Raw genomic sequence first — 18,278 nt, forward strand, 5'->3', positions numbered from 1 at the left:
TATGTTTAATTGTATAAAACTTCCATCCCGTATCTTTTTCAGATCAGTCATCTGAACTCCTTGGATCTAATTCAGCATTGCTTTTTTTCCTGTGTGACCCAAATTACTTCCAAACACCTCCGGATTACAGTTTGACAAGTTGCTGGATTTTAATTTCCACTGCAGATGTGCTCAAATCTCTTGACTCTTTAAAATGAAATACCTCGGATGGAGGATTGGTGAACACATCATGAGTCATACCGAGACCTGCATTCCCCCCTATTTCACAAAAGGTTTACACTTTAACTCTAAAAGGAGCGCAACACACAAACACAACCTACACCAAAGCACAACTTCACTCCATTACGCCTGTTTTTCTCATTTCTCTTCCACCCTTGTGTATACAGCCACTCTCAAGAGGAGGGTGAGCCTTAGGCCAGGCATTACACTTATGGAAAAAATGTCAGGATAAATTCAACTGTTCATGTGTGGAAAATGTCTAATTTTTACACATGGCAGAAGACCGGTTTTGAACAGGTGGCCGAAGCTTCTTGTGTCGTGAAGTTTGACAAACAAAATAGGAACACAACAAAGAAATACAGTGTTTACACTTTATGCAACACGCAGGATACATATAAATCAAAGTACTTGAAGTTTTCGTACCATCGCTGCTGTCCGACTTGGAACCAATGCAGAGGCAGGGAAGTTTGCTCCAATGGCTGCTATTGGCCCATTTTGTGCCTGTCCCAGCAGACTGTGTATGTCGCTGGGCAGACTGGCGGTGGAGCCCACTGCATGGTTCCTCAGAACAAGGATTGCATCATCCAGTCTGTCCAGACGATCCTCCATTCGAGACTGGGAGGACCAGAGGGATTGAATAGTGAAGGGTTAGGGAAAGGGAGAGGAGAGGAAAAGAGGGACAGAGCAGCTTAGTATAAGCACATTAGGACAAAAACTGAAAACACTGATTATATGGAGTGGAAAAAAAGCAAAACAAACAAAAAAAAACCCATCTGAAACACAACATAAAGAAGGCAATTCAAATGCAAGATCAACTGCGTCGTTTCAGCTTGAGTTGTAAAAGTCAACAAATGTTTAATTTGTAGAAAAACTGACAAATAAACAGCAGCCACTTGGATGAACAATCAATTTAAGATTTAACATCTGCACCTAAGCTTATTACTGCAAGCTGGAACGGCAAAAAAAAAGGCAATGTAATATGACAATATGGCAACACAGGCAATAAAAATGAAACTGCATTTCACTGTGACAAATGCAGACTGCAGGTCGAACTCGTGAAAGAAAAGAAAATGAGCAAAGACATATGGGACATGTAATGAGTAAAGGCTCTATCTGAAGAGTACCTCGCAGACATCCTTTAAGAAAGACATGGCATCCTGGAGATGCTCATGTAACTGCTGATGAACTCTGTTTTTCTGGCAAAGTCAAATAAGAATAAGACAGGATTATGAAAAAAGATCAGTATCTATAAATACTAGAAACAAACTGTGGATAGAGATTGTTTTTGACACACAGACAAGAAGTGCAGGATTTGGAGGAAGCACATAGCTGCTGACCATTCACTTTGAAAATGTTTGCACGTTTAATAACTCTTTCTACAGAACTGCTTTCCCATTTTGGGGTTTGTAAGAGGGGTTAGAAAAGTTACATACTCCACATTATATTTAATACAGTGCATAAAAGTTTCTTTCAACACACACAAACAATGTCATCATTTGAACTCTCAAAAACTGTACTTGAATATTATATCATTTAAATAATACTGAGTCCTTCATTTTAAAGTTTAAGCGTTCTTAAGACTCAACGTTTTCCATTTTTACATCATAGATTAGAAAAATATGTTGCTGTTTTTCCACCAGCTAGAAAATAATGTTTCATAAAAATATTACAGTTAATAAATGAGCTTCATCCAACAGGCAAAGCTCGGTATATGCTTCTTGTAACACATGAAAAATGGAGGTCTGGAGAGATTTTAAAGTACTGTTTTGCGTAATTGGATTTTAATTCACACATTTAATATTCAGGACAAATTCTTAAAACTTAAATATATATATATAATATAACACAATAACAGTCATTCTAAATATTAGACTAAATATTAATAATAAAAAATGTCTGTGAGCGTTTACATCATCATCAACAGCTTGTCTGTATGTTTTTTCACTACTGAAAAGTTTGCTTTGTGTTATTCGCCACCATCAAAGGGCCACTACCTTTAACTCCCCTCAAAAACAAAGAAACTGGTTTTATCAACAAAAGCTATAACAGTACATATATATATAAATACACGTGTCATACTGTAGTGCTGCGTTTATATTATATTATGTCAAACAGGACATGAATTGAATTCACTTTACTTTTATCAGCAGTTAATTTTCAGGTTATCTAACATCATTCACTTGCATTGTTAGCCTCGCTTGTGTACTCTTGCTTATCTTTGCTGGCCATGAAGAGACAAAACAATGCTGGAGGCAGAGTGGGAGGAAACATCTACATGGTGAAGTCCAATATCGTCCCCACATGCAACTGGCTGATTGAATGGAACTCTGTGATAAGATTGCAGCTGATTGTGTTTCACCTTCTGAACAGTTTTAAAGAGTAAATGTGTTTATTTATTGATTTTATTCCTTTATAAGGTCTATATGGCTTTCAAGATGTTTGGCAAAGATAGCAAGTAGCTTTTTAGTGTGGCCAAGACATCTGTGGGTTAATAGCTTAAATGTACAATAATATATAATAATGAGAGCATACTTTTAAATAACACTGTGTGGATATATACCTTATGAGCGTTGCTTTGTCTCTCTGTTTGCCGTTTTTATGATTTTGACACTGATTTTTGTTTTTATTGCTGCATCTCCATTTACCCTTAAATATGTTTGTACTCCTGTTATAACAAGTTGACTACAATTAAATATTTTGAACTATAATAACCCTCCGAGCATAAAATGTAAATTCATGACATGTGCATCAGGTAGTAGGCTGGATGAAAGCTGATCTGTAGCGCTGGTCGCATGGCAGCGAAGGAATCCTGGAGAAGTGGTTCAGCAAACAGCTGCCACCCCCACACCAGCCCCTTGAACTAAACCCATCCCCCAACTGTCATCTCCGTCCTGGCCCGTGGAGTAGAGGACAGATGGCAAGCCCCAAGGGACAGGTATTGTTCAGTTTGGTTATCGTTCTACCCCCACCTTCCTCAGCAAAACATTTGTCAGACAAGAATCTCCTTGTAATGCTAGCTCAGTGCTTTATGGGTAACTCATCTAAAGCGAGGTGGGCAGGGAGCTTACCAGTGAGTGAAGGGAGTTTTCATAATTTGGAGAGGATGGAGTCTGTCCACCAGCCCGGGGCCACTGGTTGGTGGTACCTGATGAGATAGAAAGAGATGTAGTGGAGGTTAGTGTTGGCAATGATTTAGCTTCATGTCAACATGGCTGATGGCTGTATCCTGCTCCACTGGGTACACCAATACAAAAACTAACTGACACGCACAATAACATGCAGTCATAACACACTGACATCCTGATTTTCTGCTTTCTTGTTGTTCCATAAGGGATATTTTTATCCTTTAGAGCTCAACTGCATCACTTCCTGATGGCTGGACTGCATCCTGGCACATGAGCAAGCGGCGGGTTTGGCTAAAGCCCACTTCCACCCTGAAATGTAGCTACATCTGCACATGAACAACCATAAACATGAGAGGCCAGATAACAACATTTTTAAACACTAGTTTTCCTTCACACTTCTTGGAGACTTTTGAGTCTCTAGAAACAAATTAGAGTGATAAAGTGCAGTGCGGTTCAACAATGTTTCGGCACGTGGCCTTCATCAGGGTTTTTAATGAAGGAAACGTGCCAAACATCTGGGTTCAATCAAGTTCATGCTTCTCTATCTTTCTCTATAGTTTTTTTGTCTGTCAAACACTAGTTTGACTGTGTGAGTACAATTGGTTTGTCTTCATCTTTTTTACAGCATGCACATCTGGAAAGTAGAGAGAAATATGCGTTCCATGTAGTCAAATCTACTATGGTGCTTTTCTTTTTCTTTTTTTATTCCAAATGAAAAATCAGGCATTTTAATCATGCAATCTAAATATGGAGAAAACTAATATGGAGAAAGATACTCTGCACAAGAGATTACAATTTACCTTTGGCTGGAAGAAATTCACAGTGGATTTTGTGCATTGGTTCGAGCCAAAAAGTTAATCTACAGGCCAGTACAGGAAAGCAAATCAAGCTGATTTGATCTGGTGTAAATTAGTGCAAAGGAAAAAGGAATCCACATCTGCTCATCACATTTTCAGTTCCAGCATAGCATTTCTTCCTTTCTCTTTTTCTAAAGCACAATCATCCATAACGTGCCTGCCATGCGCAACAGGAGTCAAATGCGTTACACAATCAAATAACCTTAATGGACTTTGACAATAATGAACCTTTGCAGGTTTATTTACAGGGTAGGATGCCTTTCCAGCTCAGGGTTCTCAGTGCTCTTCTGGTGTCTATTATGGTGGAAGGATGCCAAACCCAACCTACATGGTAAATGGAGTGCACTGTTGCACACTCCACTGATAGTTTCTTTGCTTTGGTTATCATATAAAAACTTGCTTGGTGTAATGTTCTTCACTTATCATAGCAACGCAATAAACAATGCCGACAAGGGTGATGGGAATCATTTATAGCAGAGGGCCCCGGGGAGTGTTGATCGAATTTCATTCATACATTTAAGGAATAATTCAGAGTCTCATCTCGTATGTAGGACTGATGCAAGTATTTTTAGTCCTAATTGTTTATTGTTTCAATGTGTGTTTAGGGCCCAAAACAAAATGAGCCACTGAACTGAACTGACAGAGAAAGAGAGTAAACATCTGATGTATATTTTTGAAGAAAACATCACCTCCATTAAGAACACTGTGCAAAATAAGTGTTTCAATGAATTAATTCCAATGAAATGTTTCATAAAACTTGTGGCCTTCTATACTCGCCTTGCAGAAATCAGACTTTAATTAACAGACTATTAAAAGTGACTTTGGTAGAGGAAATGAAAAAGCCTCTGTTGTGCCTCAGCTTTCTCCCAGGTGAGTGAGACAGGAACTCCACATGAGCCTCTGCTGGCTGGCGACTATGAAAAATTAGCCCAGGGCTCTGGTCCCCACGTGCACCAGAGAGGGCTAATTGAACAAACCAGTCTTGAGTAATGTTGCTGTACGTTGGTGTAATCCTAATGATGAATGTATTTTCAACAGCGAGCCAAATTTTGTGCCAATTTCAAAGTATCGCTCTTTTTCTAACCCCAGAAGCACAATAAGAGTGAATAATTAGTGAAACGATCTCCATTTCCTAAAGTCCCAGATGAATTCATTCTGCGGTATGTTTTTATTTCTTACATGAATTCCATTAAGACAAATAAACACAGTACTCGTATATGTTTATTAAACTGGACTTTTTTCTATCATAAAAGCTCACATTTCTGAACAAATGACATAAACACAGTCTATAAATTACATTGTTATGCTGCCAGGTGTGGCATGCTGTACTGTAAATAGGTCAATAGGGGGGATCTCCCCGTGTAAGGCTGTCATAGTCCTCATCATCAGCTGAGTCACAGCCACCCTCCTTCGCCCACTGGCAGATAAACGAGGCCTTTTGCAGCCCGGTCTGTGTGTGTTGGGGGGGAACAGCTGTCCATGGGGTAGGGCAACAGCTGAGGGTAAGGGGGGGGCATACGTAGAGACAGCTGTCGCCAGTCCATTACCGCACATGACACAACTGCCCGCTAAAACAACACACTGGGCTTTCCCTTACTGTCCCCCTTATTCGCTTTCCATTACACTCTTGCCTCTGTCATCACGTCTCACAATCATATTCTCACATGCAATTTGAAACCTAATATATTACAAATAGGAACCACCTTTAAGTCTTCTGTCCACTCTTTGTTCTCTGCATTTGTTGCACAAGATGAATATAATTCAGAGGCTGGCCATCGTCAAAAATCAAGCTGACATGAGCCAAGCACTTGTTTGGAGAAAAAAAAAAAAAAAAAGGATTATGTAATTATTACAAAGTAGGGTGAGTGCCATGAGCTGCTATTATGTCCCATAAAAACTTGGATAACAGTTCTACAAAGAAACTAAATATGAAAAGCTTTTCAAAAATGTAATTTAAGATCCACTTCAAACATTTTCATTACAAGAGTTTTAAATCCTTAAGCACCCCAAAAGCCACAGTCCCAGTCTTTTTTAATTTACCCTGTCATTCCAAGGCCTTGTCATAAAACTTCAATTCCATCACTTAAAAATAACGTCGAGTCTAAGTCAAAACTTATTCTGAAAGTGCATGTCAGCTAGATCTAAATTTATGAACATGAACAAAGACCCTCTTCAAAAAGCTGAGAGTCGAAACTGGTCTGTGGTGTCACCGGGAGTCTATGTGGAGCAGCTCTCTCAGCCATGAAAATGAAGTCCATATTGTAGACACTGCAACAGCAAGTCAGGTTTTAAGGTGTATTGTTAAGATCAGGTCAGATTACACTTGATTTAATGCACTCCATGTGCTCAGGGACAACAGACAGAAAGCAGCTAGTGGCTAAATCTGATACAAAGCGCCTCTTCTCTTTGCTTGAGATTCATTTTGGTTGTACGCACGTAGTACAAATGACTTTTTTGTTCCATTTCAAATGGTGCTTACAGTTGTTGTTTCCATGCAGCCTTATCCTGTACTAAACTAAGCTTTCCTTTAGAATGGATTCATTTAAAAATGGCATTAAGTGCCCTGACATAGATAAAGCATAGAGAATGAGTAAAGAATGATTAGAGCTCCTTTATGACTAAAAGGGGTATTAAATTAATTTTAGGGAAACTCCACACTTCACTCGGCTTGGGCTTTAATTAATCCAACTAATACACTACATAGTATAGTAAATTAATTAAAGCCATATTGAAAAAAAGCCTCTTAATTAGCTTGGCTATTCCAGGTCAAAGCCTAATTCTAATATAACGTGATGTGTGTCTGTCACTGGCTCTTTGCCTATAAAACAAAAACCTTTGTGAAGTAGTTTCAGTGAAGTACATGCTCGATTCTACAGGTAAAAACTGGTGTAGGTGTATATGAGGTGCGTATGAGCTTAAAATCCAGTGTTAGTGCTGTACCTGGCCTGCCAGACGGGGTGCCGGCAGCAGTCACCACGGTCCCTGCTGAGGCAGCACCTGCTGTGGCTGTCAGAGGTGAAGGAGAACCCACAGGTGTCGACGGGTTGGATGGAAAACTACTGCTAGTGTGGTCAGGTGAGTAAATCTGAGTGAAGGAAGAGACAAAAGTAAACTTCATTAATAATGCAGCAATAAATAGAAATGAAAAACACATTGCCGGTTGCCGTTTCTTCATATTTTTTACAGCTGTTAGCATCTTAAAGCCAAACATGTATCATCAATTATGGGGAATTTTCTGCCAAGGATGTCATAAAATTACTCAGTGGATACATATGAGCCGTTAGTCATCCGTGCTCACGGCACAGACTTAACAAAATGAACCATACACAATATTCACTTTGATGTCTGGCTCTGTCAAGTCAATTGCGGGTGAAGATTAACACCATAAGGCAAATACTCAATATCTGAATAGCACCTTTAATTCTTTTAAATAATGGCTGAATTAGGGCATGTGAATCTAATCATTATTACACTATTATCTATGGTTGGCTCAGGTGTTTGTTTAATTATAGTTATACTAATGAGAAGAAAAACTGCTGGACTATTTTGTCTAGATTCGAATTTCTTCTTACGAACTGAACTCAACTCTCCAACTCATTTCAGTTTTGGTGGATCTATCTTAATGATTAAAGAAGCAGACATAAGTGTAACAGTGTGAATAAAAATCACCAAAGAAGATGACTTGTAGTTAAGAGGTTGTTGTTGTATTAGCAATTAAAACACAACAAGACTAAAAATAGTTTTGTTTTGCTAATACTTACTTGTAAAACTTGCGGTTTTATGGGGGAAAGGTTTGTTTTTCACTTGTATAAATGACTCCAGTTATTATTCCTCTGTGGCTTCAAAAAGTGCAGACGCCCAACCTGGAAACCCCGTTAAGCCAACCACAGTAAATCTCAAGGGCTGCATTTCAGCCTGCACCAGATATTGTATCGTGAATCATATCTCAGAATCAAGTATGATTCAACTGCTGTTTATTTTTGCATGTTGCTGAACTCTGTGAAGAGGACAACTAGGGCAAATTCTTTAGTTTTCTGCATGATGCCGCAAGTTAAGTTTGTTTTATTTCTACAGTAGCAGACTATGTTGTGTCCATGCATCCTCTACTAGGTCACACTGAGGTCACTGAGTTTTAGGATGACATGTCAATCACAAGGGAATGAGGAGATTACCTCTGCAGAACTTCCATGGGGATTTCATTTGTTTAAACAAATGCTGGATTAAAGCACAAACACGTCCCTGATATTTTTCCTCCCCCTGTAATAAGAGGATATTGTGCCATAATGGAACACGTCTCAGAGAACTCAGGGTATTACTGGTGGATCCTAACTAATTAGCAGAGAAAAAACAGTAGATCCACAGAGATTTCTCCTCCAAGTTAAGATCAAATTGAGCTTGCAGGAAACCGTTTGGCTTCTGCAGGGATGATAGAACACACTCATTACTAATAATCTCCTTATTCAATCTTGATCTCTGGGCTTTAGTTTTTCAATCAACTTGGAATATCAGGGTAGAGGTTTGACTGAAGTGTGTCACTGAGTGAGGAGGAAGAGGGAAGAATGGCTATTTATGCTTTTCTGCAGTATGAGGACACAGTGTTTGTCTCAGCTCAGCATTTGAACTCTCATATATACAATTCAGTCAAATACTGAGGAGGATTAATAGTGTGGTCATCACTGTGTCAGACTACTATATTTCTTAGTCTCCCAAAAGCGAGCTGTTTATAACCGTGACTTTTGACCCGACAATATATGACTTTCTATTCTTTTCACTCACCGGCTACCAACGTTGCTTTCAAAGTGAAACATGGCTCATTTTACTAGAATAAATGAAGCTCCGCCTCATCATCAGTTACGCTCCCTCGGGCGGCATGGGGCCAATAAGCACGGCCAATTTAAAAGGGCGGAGAACAAAAGCTCTACAAAGGGCGGCCCGTGGAGTTGAGCCACAGCAGTTATAAACTCCCCTGTGCCCCCTGCTACATCCAACCCACCCCCACCCCAGTCCAACCGTGTCCATTTCACTGCAGCTTTGTCATGCTAATAGAACTGAGTCTGCAAATATAAAGGACTTAATTTGTTATTACCATCCCTAAAATCTCATATTTTGTCTTTACACCAGGAAGAAATATTCCTCCTAAACGTGCAGCTTGTGCTATGATGTGTAAAATTAAAATTGAACAAAATTCAAATGCCATTTTGGTGAAACCGTACCAAAACGTTTTAGCCATTTAAAATCAAAAGCAGCTTCTGATAGAGTAGATTTTTAAACAAATGTCCAGTCTGGTGTGTAGAAGTACAGACAGAGTTGAGACCTGTGAAGGGAACTACTGGGATAAGACAAGCAATGCCTATTATGTTCAAGATTATGTACAGTTTAAGATATTCTTCACACGCTTCACACACTCTCCACACAGTATGTCTTCATCACATCTGCCCATTCACTAAATGTTAGGTTCAAGATTAACATGCAAGGTTAAAGCAGTTAATAGTTTCCCTCTCCCTTTCTATTTAATGGGCTGATCCCCCTCTTAGTTGGAAATCAAAAGCAGAGTGATGCAGTTTTTTCAATCATACTCGGAAAGGACGATGTGATCCTTTCAGGAATCTTACAGTATAATGTTGAACACAGTTTCTCTGACACTGTGATTATGATATGATGCAGAATGAATCTCACTAAAACCCAGAGTCTAACAATGAGCTGATGTGTAAACAACTGTAAGACATATTTCTTTTCATTATGAATCTCTGTGAGCTTCAGCAAATTAAGCTTACTATGATACATTACAGGATGTCACAGATATCCAGGACTGGTTTTCCAAAGTGAAGTGTAATCCACTGGCTTTAGGAGTATCTTCAATGTACAATTCCCTTTCTTGAATACTCTTAGTTTAAGCCCACAATTATCCAGGCTTAGGCCAAAAAACAACTATAAACATGTCCTCTGGGCTTTTTTAATCAACAGTCAGTATAGCATTTAATTCCCTGCACGATTACCGAGGTCACCTTCTTTAGACACAGAAAAGGATTATTATTCTATTTAACAGAGAAATCAAAAATGGTTTTGAGAGTGTGAGTGCAGAGGTTCAACATGAGTTTCACATGCTGAGAGGAGGTCAGATTTGAGGTTTAATGTAGAGACTTCTGTGTCGTTGACAGCAAATACTTAAGCCAGATTGAGTGTGTTTACATGATAGAGTTTCTCAGATATGATCATGTTTTTGGAGAAAGAAACCTGAATGTGCAACATGGAGTACTCAAACAGAATAATGTGGCATGTAAACGCTTGATGCAGGTTCATGACCACTTTGTTGGTACAGAAAATCTTGACTGAGATGGTGACAAATAGAGACACAACTGCACGCAGCTGATCAGAAAGGTGTTGGACTCGTGATTATGGATCGATGTCATCTCTGTTTCAAATCCAAATCTTTAATTTCACTTCCATCAGGGGTGCATGGTGAAATAAACACAAGTCCAAGTTAAATGTGGGGCTTTAACTCACCGAGGCTAAAGCCTTGCCCAGCGCATCTCCAGTCTGTGAGCTTCCAGTGGCGTTCCCCCGATTTGCAGCAGCTAAGAAAACACAGAGGGAGGCTTTGTAACAGCAAACTCAGACAAATGAAGAGTGGTCACGGTGCACAATGCAGCTGTCCAACTGCCTGACTCGCTACTTTTTACAGAATGGATATTCAGCAATGATTACATCGGGGGGCATTGAATTAGTCATTCTAAGCAGGTAGCTAAACTGTTAAGACAAGAACGTACCCATGACCCCATCAGCTGCTTGGGCAGACGGGGTGTGCGCAGCGGTGACGAATGGTGAAGTGCTGGTGTTGCTTCGGTGGAAGCTGGACATGGGAGGAAGACTGGCATTGATGTCTGGAGAGACTGAGTGTGCGGGGTAATTCTGGAAGATGAAAAACAGAAATGCTTTATTTTCAGTCCCAAATGTGGATGTGTGCGCGAGAAAGAAAGAGCTGATTTATACCCAGAATTCTATTTTCTTCTTTGAGGCTGTGATGAAGTAAAAGTTACTGGTAGGTGGGAGGTGCAAGGGTCGGGGGGCAGAGATAAAGAGAGAGCAGGCAGCATCTGCAGGCTCCCTGTGATGCCCAGCCAGCTGAAGGCAGACAGGCGGACAAGACCAGATCAAACACTGACACAAAGAGGGTCAGCGGTGTCTTTACTGATAATAACCAGACCACAACTTAAGTCACACACATCCACTCCAACTGTGCAGAGCGGGTGGAGGGCTGGAAAAGATTTTACGTGCTGTATGTGATTAACAACACGCAGTTAGATCTCCTACGTAAGCATGATGCTAAACAGAGCTAACATTTATCACCCGTTTATATGCTGAGGTATCACCAGCTGAGAGGTGCTGCTTACCAAACGATCGTGTGAGTGCAGGCTGCCGTAGTTTCCTGACTGTGGCATGTGAGATGAAGATCCTGCGAGCATCCCCCCATAGCCAGACTGACTTATCCCATTGGACGAGTTCCAAGGGTCAGACGAACTGTGGGTACCATCTGAAGATAATAAAGGAATCATTTCAGTATATTATTGTATACAACATGCACTTGACACTTGACTAATCTCCAACCCTTGTAAAACTTTGGGTCATCTTAGGAGTGCTTTTCTGATTTTTTTGTTCTCTTGGGACTGAAACATGATCGTTGTCCTGAAAACATCTAACACAAAGTTAAAACCAACAAAGAAGTGTGTTTTTGTGTTCAGATCTGGGAGTCAATATTACTAAACGCTGCTTACTAAAGAATCTTTCCGGCAACTTTAAAATATCAGAACTGAAAGTAGTTTGGCACAATATTCTAACCTTTTTTACGTCATTCTTGTAAAACAATTCCGAAAATAGAAAAAATAAATAAATATAAAATGTTGATTGATTAACAAATCCACATATGCACAGATCTAGCAAATAATACACAGACTTTACCAACTGTAGAACAGAAAATAACAGAATGTAATAATACAGGTTTGAAACCCTGTGGTTTAAGGGCAATAAGAACAAAAATATGATGTTTAAATTTGACTGCGGCACTGGATGGTTTGCTGCAGAGTAAACATGGGAACTTTTTTCCGTTTGAACTTACCAAAGAAAGTGCTTGCAAACATACTGCTGGAGGGTTTAGGAGAAGAGTAAGACGGTGAATCTCTGTTGAAGTCTTCTGAGTTTGGAGATGGTGCGTACACCTGCCATGAAAACATAAATGTTATTAGTAAGATATCCTACAGCCCCCTATAGAGGAAAGCATTGTAGGGTCTATCCAGCAGTGTAGTCTGCAGAGGCTGTCACACGTAAATATGATGAAAACTATCATTAAGTAAACACTTTCCGGTACAATCACAGTTAAGAATTTGGGTACATAAAAGTATGTGATCTCACGCATGCACAACTTCTGTAGATATGGCTACTTAACCACAAACACGCGCACACTTTAATGACTAGCAAGCAATCAAGCTCATGAGGGGAGGAGTGGATTATCAGGGGTATTTGCATTTCAGATCAACTCAACCTCTAATGGAAGTATAATGATACCCGCTTACATGCATAGACTAAATGCCTGGCAAATTACAGCATTCCCAGAGAGGCTGAAATCAAATAAGTGGTACAAAAACAGCTTGCTTTGCTTTCTTTATATTTGTACCTGCGAGCTGGTGGTGGTAGTGAAAGGAGAGGCACAATGGGCATGCTGTTGTACAGCTGCGTATGTGCCAAGCTATGGCGGGCGGATCAAAGAGACTGAAGGCCAAACACCAGTGATGTGGTCTCTGACTTCATCCACTCCAGATGGAGGGAAAGAGAGAGAGAGGCTGAGGAAGATAGACAGGGCACGGGAGAGGGAAGAACAAATTCTCCCTCCCACAGCCGGGCTGGATGGATGACCCCTCCATCATGTAACACTAATCAGAGCCAGACCTGCCAGCGAGATTCCACCTGCACATTTCCAGCCTCTTTTAATGGCCACACATTGCACTCAAGACACTGGCACAGCTCACTCCTCACAGATTGGTTTCTAATGCCTGCGGAAGTGATGACGGCCACAAAGGTTGTTTACTTGCTTAAGTTGTTTTATGACACCGTGCTGATGGTAAATATGCTGCACAACCACAGTATGTGAATTTAATCACTTGCACACACACATGAACATAATATCAATACAGCGAGGGCTGTCGGGCTTCACTGGAGTGAGCTGGACTCCAGCGTGTTGTTGTCTGGGTGTGTAATTAAAGCGCTCTGGGAGGGGTGGGGCTCTCATGGGTCCTCTGGCTTACACATGTGACCAGGGTTGATAGTAGTTCCACGGAGATCTCAGGTTAACCTCACACAGGAGCTCAGGCTTTTGTCTTTTGCCTCTGTCAGATGCTCAATGGGCAGCATATGGCAGTGGATAATGTTAATTGTCCTTTTTACCCTGGGCTAACCAGTAAAAGCATTAATAAACCATCCCAAACACTGGGTGCCTCATTCCGCCAGCCTATGGAAGAGAGGGCCCGCCTGGGTTTCCTTTTACAAGGCCATTAATTAAAAGCCGTCACTCACACGGATCAGCACACCAACACAGACCTACACCAGTTTTTTGAGCATCAGCGGGTATCATTTATTAAAAAATAAATTCCCATTGTACTACCTTTCACCAGCATACCCTAAACTCACTAGCATAAAAAGTGTCAATAAAATCAGCAGTCAACACTGCATTGGTTAGATTTTATTTATATTAGGGAGAAAAAAGGATATTGAAGAAATAAAAATGAAAAGAATCAGTTGGAACAAACTTTACTAACAATAATAATTAGTTATTTTCCGCTCAGCAATGATCTGACAACTAATTATAACTAACTATGAATACCAGTAAGGTAAACAATAATGCAGTAATTACTTCCTAATCAGTGAACGATAAACTATGTGGACTTAGGATGTAAACATTTTTGAGCTGTTGGTAAATAATACTTTGCTTCAGGTAAAAAATAATGTATTTAAGTTATTGGTCCAGTTCTGTAACTTGACTGCTGTGTTTTTCAACCACATAACTGAGATGAGATATATCAAAGTTTGTGGTGCCTGCCTGTAAACTTCATGCCACACCGATCAAAATTTCAAATGTTAAAACACAAGCTGTCAACTTACGTAACATAATAACAAGGAAGAAAGGGGAAAAAATAACACAAAATCAGGCCCAAAAAGAAAAAAAGAAAAAGAAAGAGTTCAAACGCACTCTTAATGGCGTGGCCTGTTTTTGTGAAGCATGTCATTATTTGGAATCAAACCATATCTCTGGGGCATTTTGATTCAAGTCCAAATCTTACACACTTACAGGGCTTAGTGTGCAGGACAGACACAATGCCTGCTCAAACTACAGCTCAGCTCAGCCCGTTTGGCGAGGTGTTGTTCAACATTTGTGCGTGATACCTGCCAAAGCTCCCTGGACGATAAAGGGCTCAGTGTTTTCATGCATAAAACTGTGACATTAAAACTACAATTTTACAAACGTCCGATTTCCATTGTTGGTTGTTTTGATAGATGAAATTAAAGTTTGACATCAGGGATGTTTTAAGAAAAACAGTGCCAGTGCTATTTTGTCTGACAGGAACATTTCACACTTCCCTCATAAAAATCTTATTGTGCTAAAATTGCAATGTTGAGAGCCTGGAATTACAGTTCTTGTAATTTTTCTGTTTAATATACAAACATTTGCTAGTACAGGAATACAAGAAAATGCTCTCATAGACAAACGTTAGAGTTCTAATTCACAAGGATAGATAGAAGTCGACTTTCGTCTGTCTTATAATAGAAACGTATAATTGAAGATCCAGCATGTTTGGTTTTCTTCTTCTTTAGAAAGGCAGCGAAATATTTTATCCAAGTGCACATTCTGACAGCAGAGCAGCCTACTGGCAGTCAGGTCCTCTAAAAATAGAGCAACCACACTGCAGAATAAAACCTTCCAGTCGTTAATACCACAAAAATTTGGTTTTGGCATCAATGCGACCTCATTAACTACTCACAACATGTGCGACGTATACATACAGTATATGTCGACACAAACACACACACACACACACACACACACACACACACACATCTTCACGCTACCCCTACTCTGACTTTGTGTCGCACATGCACCTACACATGCATGCTTCAGTGCATGGGCTTAAGCCTCTGGTGATCAGTGCTAACCTCTACAAAGCATGGTGGGACCTGTTGCACTGCAAAACAACAACAACAGGCATGTCCCACCTTAAAGAGCACATGTTGTCTCTCTGTCTTTTGTTGTTTTCAGATCTGATTTTATGACATTGCACAAGTGGAGGGGGAAGATTTCCATGAAGCGAAACGAAAAAGAAAGTCACTGCAGGGCCTTCACTTCAATTTTTTCTTTTTCATTAATGGGCAACGGAAGAAAGATCAGTGAGTTGCTCCATCTGTATTGGTTCCGTGCCACCAGCTCACAAGCCAATGGCCCACTGTGAATTCTCCCAGTGCTCCAGATGGTGAGCCTGCTACGCAACTCTGTATTATAACAAATTAATGTGGATCAACTTGATGCAATGAATGAGCGCCATCCTCGCAAAGGAAAACAGAAAAAAAAAAAGTTGGTGCTGGTTATTTAACAAGTGCTTTTGATCATGTCGTTTGCTCCGTTCTCTGTCCACATGCTATCAATTTTCTCCCCATCACCAACTGTAACACAAGCCTGTTAATACTTAATATGAAAAAGATCAAAGTCATCTTTTGTGCAGTGGGAACAAAGAGGAAATGCTGTAACGCGTTATAAGGAAAGTTAAAACACAAGCTTGAGTAAGATGACCTTTTCAATAAAACATCGTAAAAACGGCTAAACTCGTAATTTTGCCTTGATGTGCCCTTTATGTCATAACAAAAATAGCACAGGCAATGACAGGTGGAAATCTGCCTGTGTAATTTGCTTATGACAGGATCATTACTTAAGGATTACTGGCATGCACTACAGAGCTCATTCAGCCATTGTCAGAACTGTGTCCTTGAGCAGATTTGTAAGCCTGCTGGATTGTTTTTTATGATAACATTCACCATAAAAACAGGAGGATTTATTTAAAAGAAAACCCTTCTAAAAAACTTTCTGCAACACAAGCACAACTCATCTTTTACATCAGTAATAGTAAAAAGTCAGTTTCTTCAAGTCCAAGTCCAAGTATACGCACATACACACACGCACACACAGACATAATGATTCATGCATTTACAACTAAAGTACTCACACAGAAAATGTTTTAAGAGTAACAAAAATCAAAGAGGTCATTACAGAGAAGTTCAGAAATCACATTAGGCTCCCTGTGGTGTCAAGAATGCCAATGTGATTAAAAACAGATGGAATAACAGCAACACTGGTGCTTGGAGCTCAATCTGCAAACAGGAAAGTCTAACCTCAACAGGCAGTCTCTTTCCCTTAATCATTCCCAGACTCCCACTTGTTATTATTTCAACCCAGTCTCAGAGCTGAAGCAACCAGCCAGTAAAAATAAATTCAAGGCTGCAAAAAACTTTTTTTCAGTTTCATTCTGTGTGTGAGAAAAAGTTTTTAAAATGGCACAATTTATTTTATATGTAGCTTAGAATATTTAGCTGGCATGTAGAGTAGCATAAAAGTGCACTGAAATACATTTAAAGACACTTATTTAAAAACTGTACTGTCACACAGCTTTAACTGATGTAATGGAAAATAAAGAGAGGAGCCTCGAGCACATGCATTCACACACACACAAACACACACACTGTATTAAAGTAAAGCACCAAAAATGATAGACACAAGGACAGTCAGATGGACAAGCAGAGCGACAGCCAGTGGGATACACTCACACACGCTCACACTTCTTCCAGCTCTTCCCTGTCTAATACACAAACATTCCCAAAGAGACTACTCACCGATTTCCCGTTGTAGTAATACATTAAAGAGTTACTGCCCATTCCAGGGACAGGGTAAGCACAATACATTATAGCTTTAAGTGATAAAGGTATACTACAGCAGCACACTGGCTTTCTCTCTAGTCTACATACATCCAAACCGTTCAAAAGGGACTAATAATTCTTCCAGCACTGGCCTCCACACACGACCCACTCAGAGGAAACTTATGCAAAGCAGGATTGTACCATTCCACACTGTGGGAAGGGGGGGGCTGTCAGATGGGAGTGGCTCATGTGGTACATCCCTCTCTTAAGCCTCTAAGTGCTGAGGCAAAGAGGAAAAGGACGAGGGGGAGGGGAGGCGATGGGGTGGTGGGTATAAAAAAGATAAAGGGAAGTGGGTGGGACAGAAAACAAATGTGTGAGCGGATTTAGAAAGAGAGAGAGAGAGACAGAGAGAGAGAGAGACAGAGAGACAGAGAGAGAAAAAATTAATTCCAGGCATAAAAAATGCAGATTTTTCTGCAGGGGAACCCCGACAAACTGGAACTAAAATAATTTCATTCTGAGCAGGATTTCATTAATATGTGTAATTAAACTGCAACCAAATGAGTGCATAAATAAGTGAGCCTGTTCTCCTGCACACATTTTAATCCCAAGTGTCTAATCTTTTTTGTTTTTCTGATGATTAAATGAGTCTACAGGCAGTGAGGTAAAATATGGCTTTGGTAAGAACACAACCATCTGGCAACACATTTTACCTGTTCCCACACATGGCTCACACACCAATTAGGAGTCATTAGTGGGAGAAAGTGAAGGCTCAACATGTGAGGGAAAAAAACCCCAACTCAAATCCATGAATCCAAACTGAGCTAATGAGAGACAAAGAAAAAAACCCAAGTGTATTTATGAAACGTGAAATATGAGAGTTTTGGCGCTGGCATAGTGAGACCTTTAGCTGAGAAGTGGCCGTAAACACAGAGTTGTAAAGTGTGCAACAGCTGCAAAGGGGTTGGCTCGTGACGTCAGAACATGAAAATAATGCTCCATTTCCTAAACCCCAGGGGCCTCAGACACGGGAGGGAGGAAGGGGCACTGGGGGGCAAAACATCGCCAGCCATTTTACCATGGTTTACTGTCACTGCGAGCCACACGGCTCCCCATTACGTTTATC

The 18,278-nt window shown here is 40.2% G+C and overlaps 1 protein-coding gene across 10 annotated transcripts in view; it reads right to left on the reverse strand.

Annotated features, from left to right (window-relative positions):
• Positions 1-18,278, reverse strand: part of tcf12 (transcription factor 12) — a 75,172-nt gene that overhangs the window by 6,862 nt on the left and 50,032 nt on the right. For 5 of the 10 annotated variants that reach the window (XM_019270516.2, XM_019270517.2, XM_019270518.2 and 2 more), the window contains 8 exons: positions 12,315-12,414; positions 11,593-11,732; positions 10,969-11,110; positions 10,706-10,776; positions 7,142-7,286; positions 3,288-3,364; positions 1,344-1,415; positions 643-834 (listed from right to left, as the gene is read on the reverse strand). In XM_019270516.2, coding sequence (XP_019126061.1) covers positions 643-834; positions 1,344-1,415; positions 3,288-3,364; positions 7,142-7,286; positions 10,706-10,776; positions 10,969-11,110; positions 11,593-11,732; positions 12,315-12,414 — 939 coding nt within the window. Of the gene's footprint in view, positions 1-642; positions 835-1,343; positions 1,416-3,287; positions 3,365-7,141; positions 7,287-10,705; positions 10,777-10,968; positions 11,111-11,592; positions 11,733-12,314; positions 12,415-17,125; positions 17,317-18,278 lie in introns of those variants that run through there. The other 5 variants (XM_019270521.2, XM_019270520.2, XM_019270522.2 and 2 more) reach the window with 3 other exon arrangements.

The sequence above is a fragment of the Larimichthys crocea genome, chromosome VIII (genome assembly GCF_000972845.2).
Source record: "Larimichthys crocea isolate SSNF chromosome VIII, L_crocea_2.0, whole genome shotgun sequence".
NCBI classification, from domain to species: Eukaryota; Metazoa; Chordata; class Actinopteri; family Sciaenidae; genus Larimichthys; species Larimichthys crocea.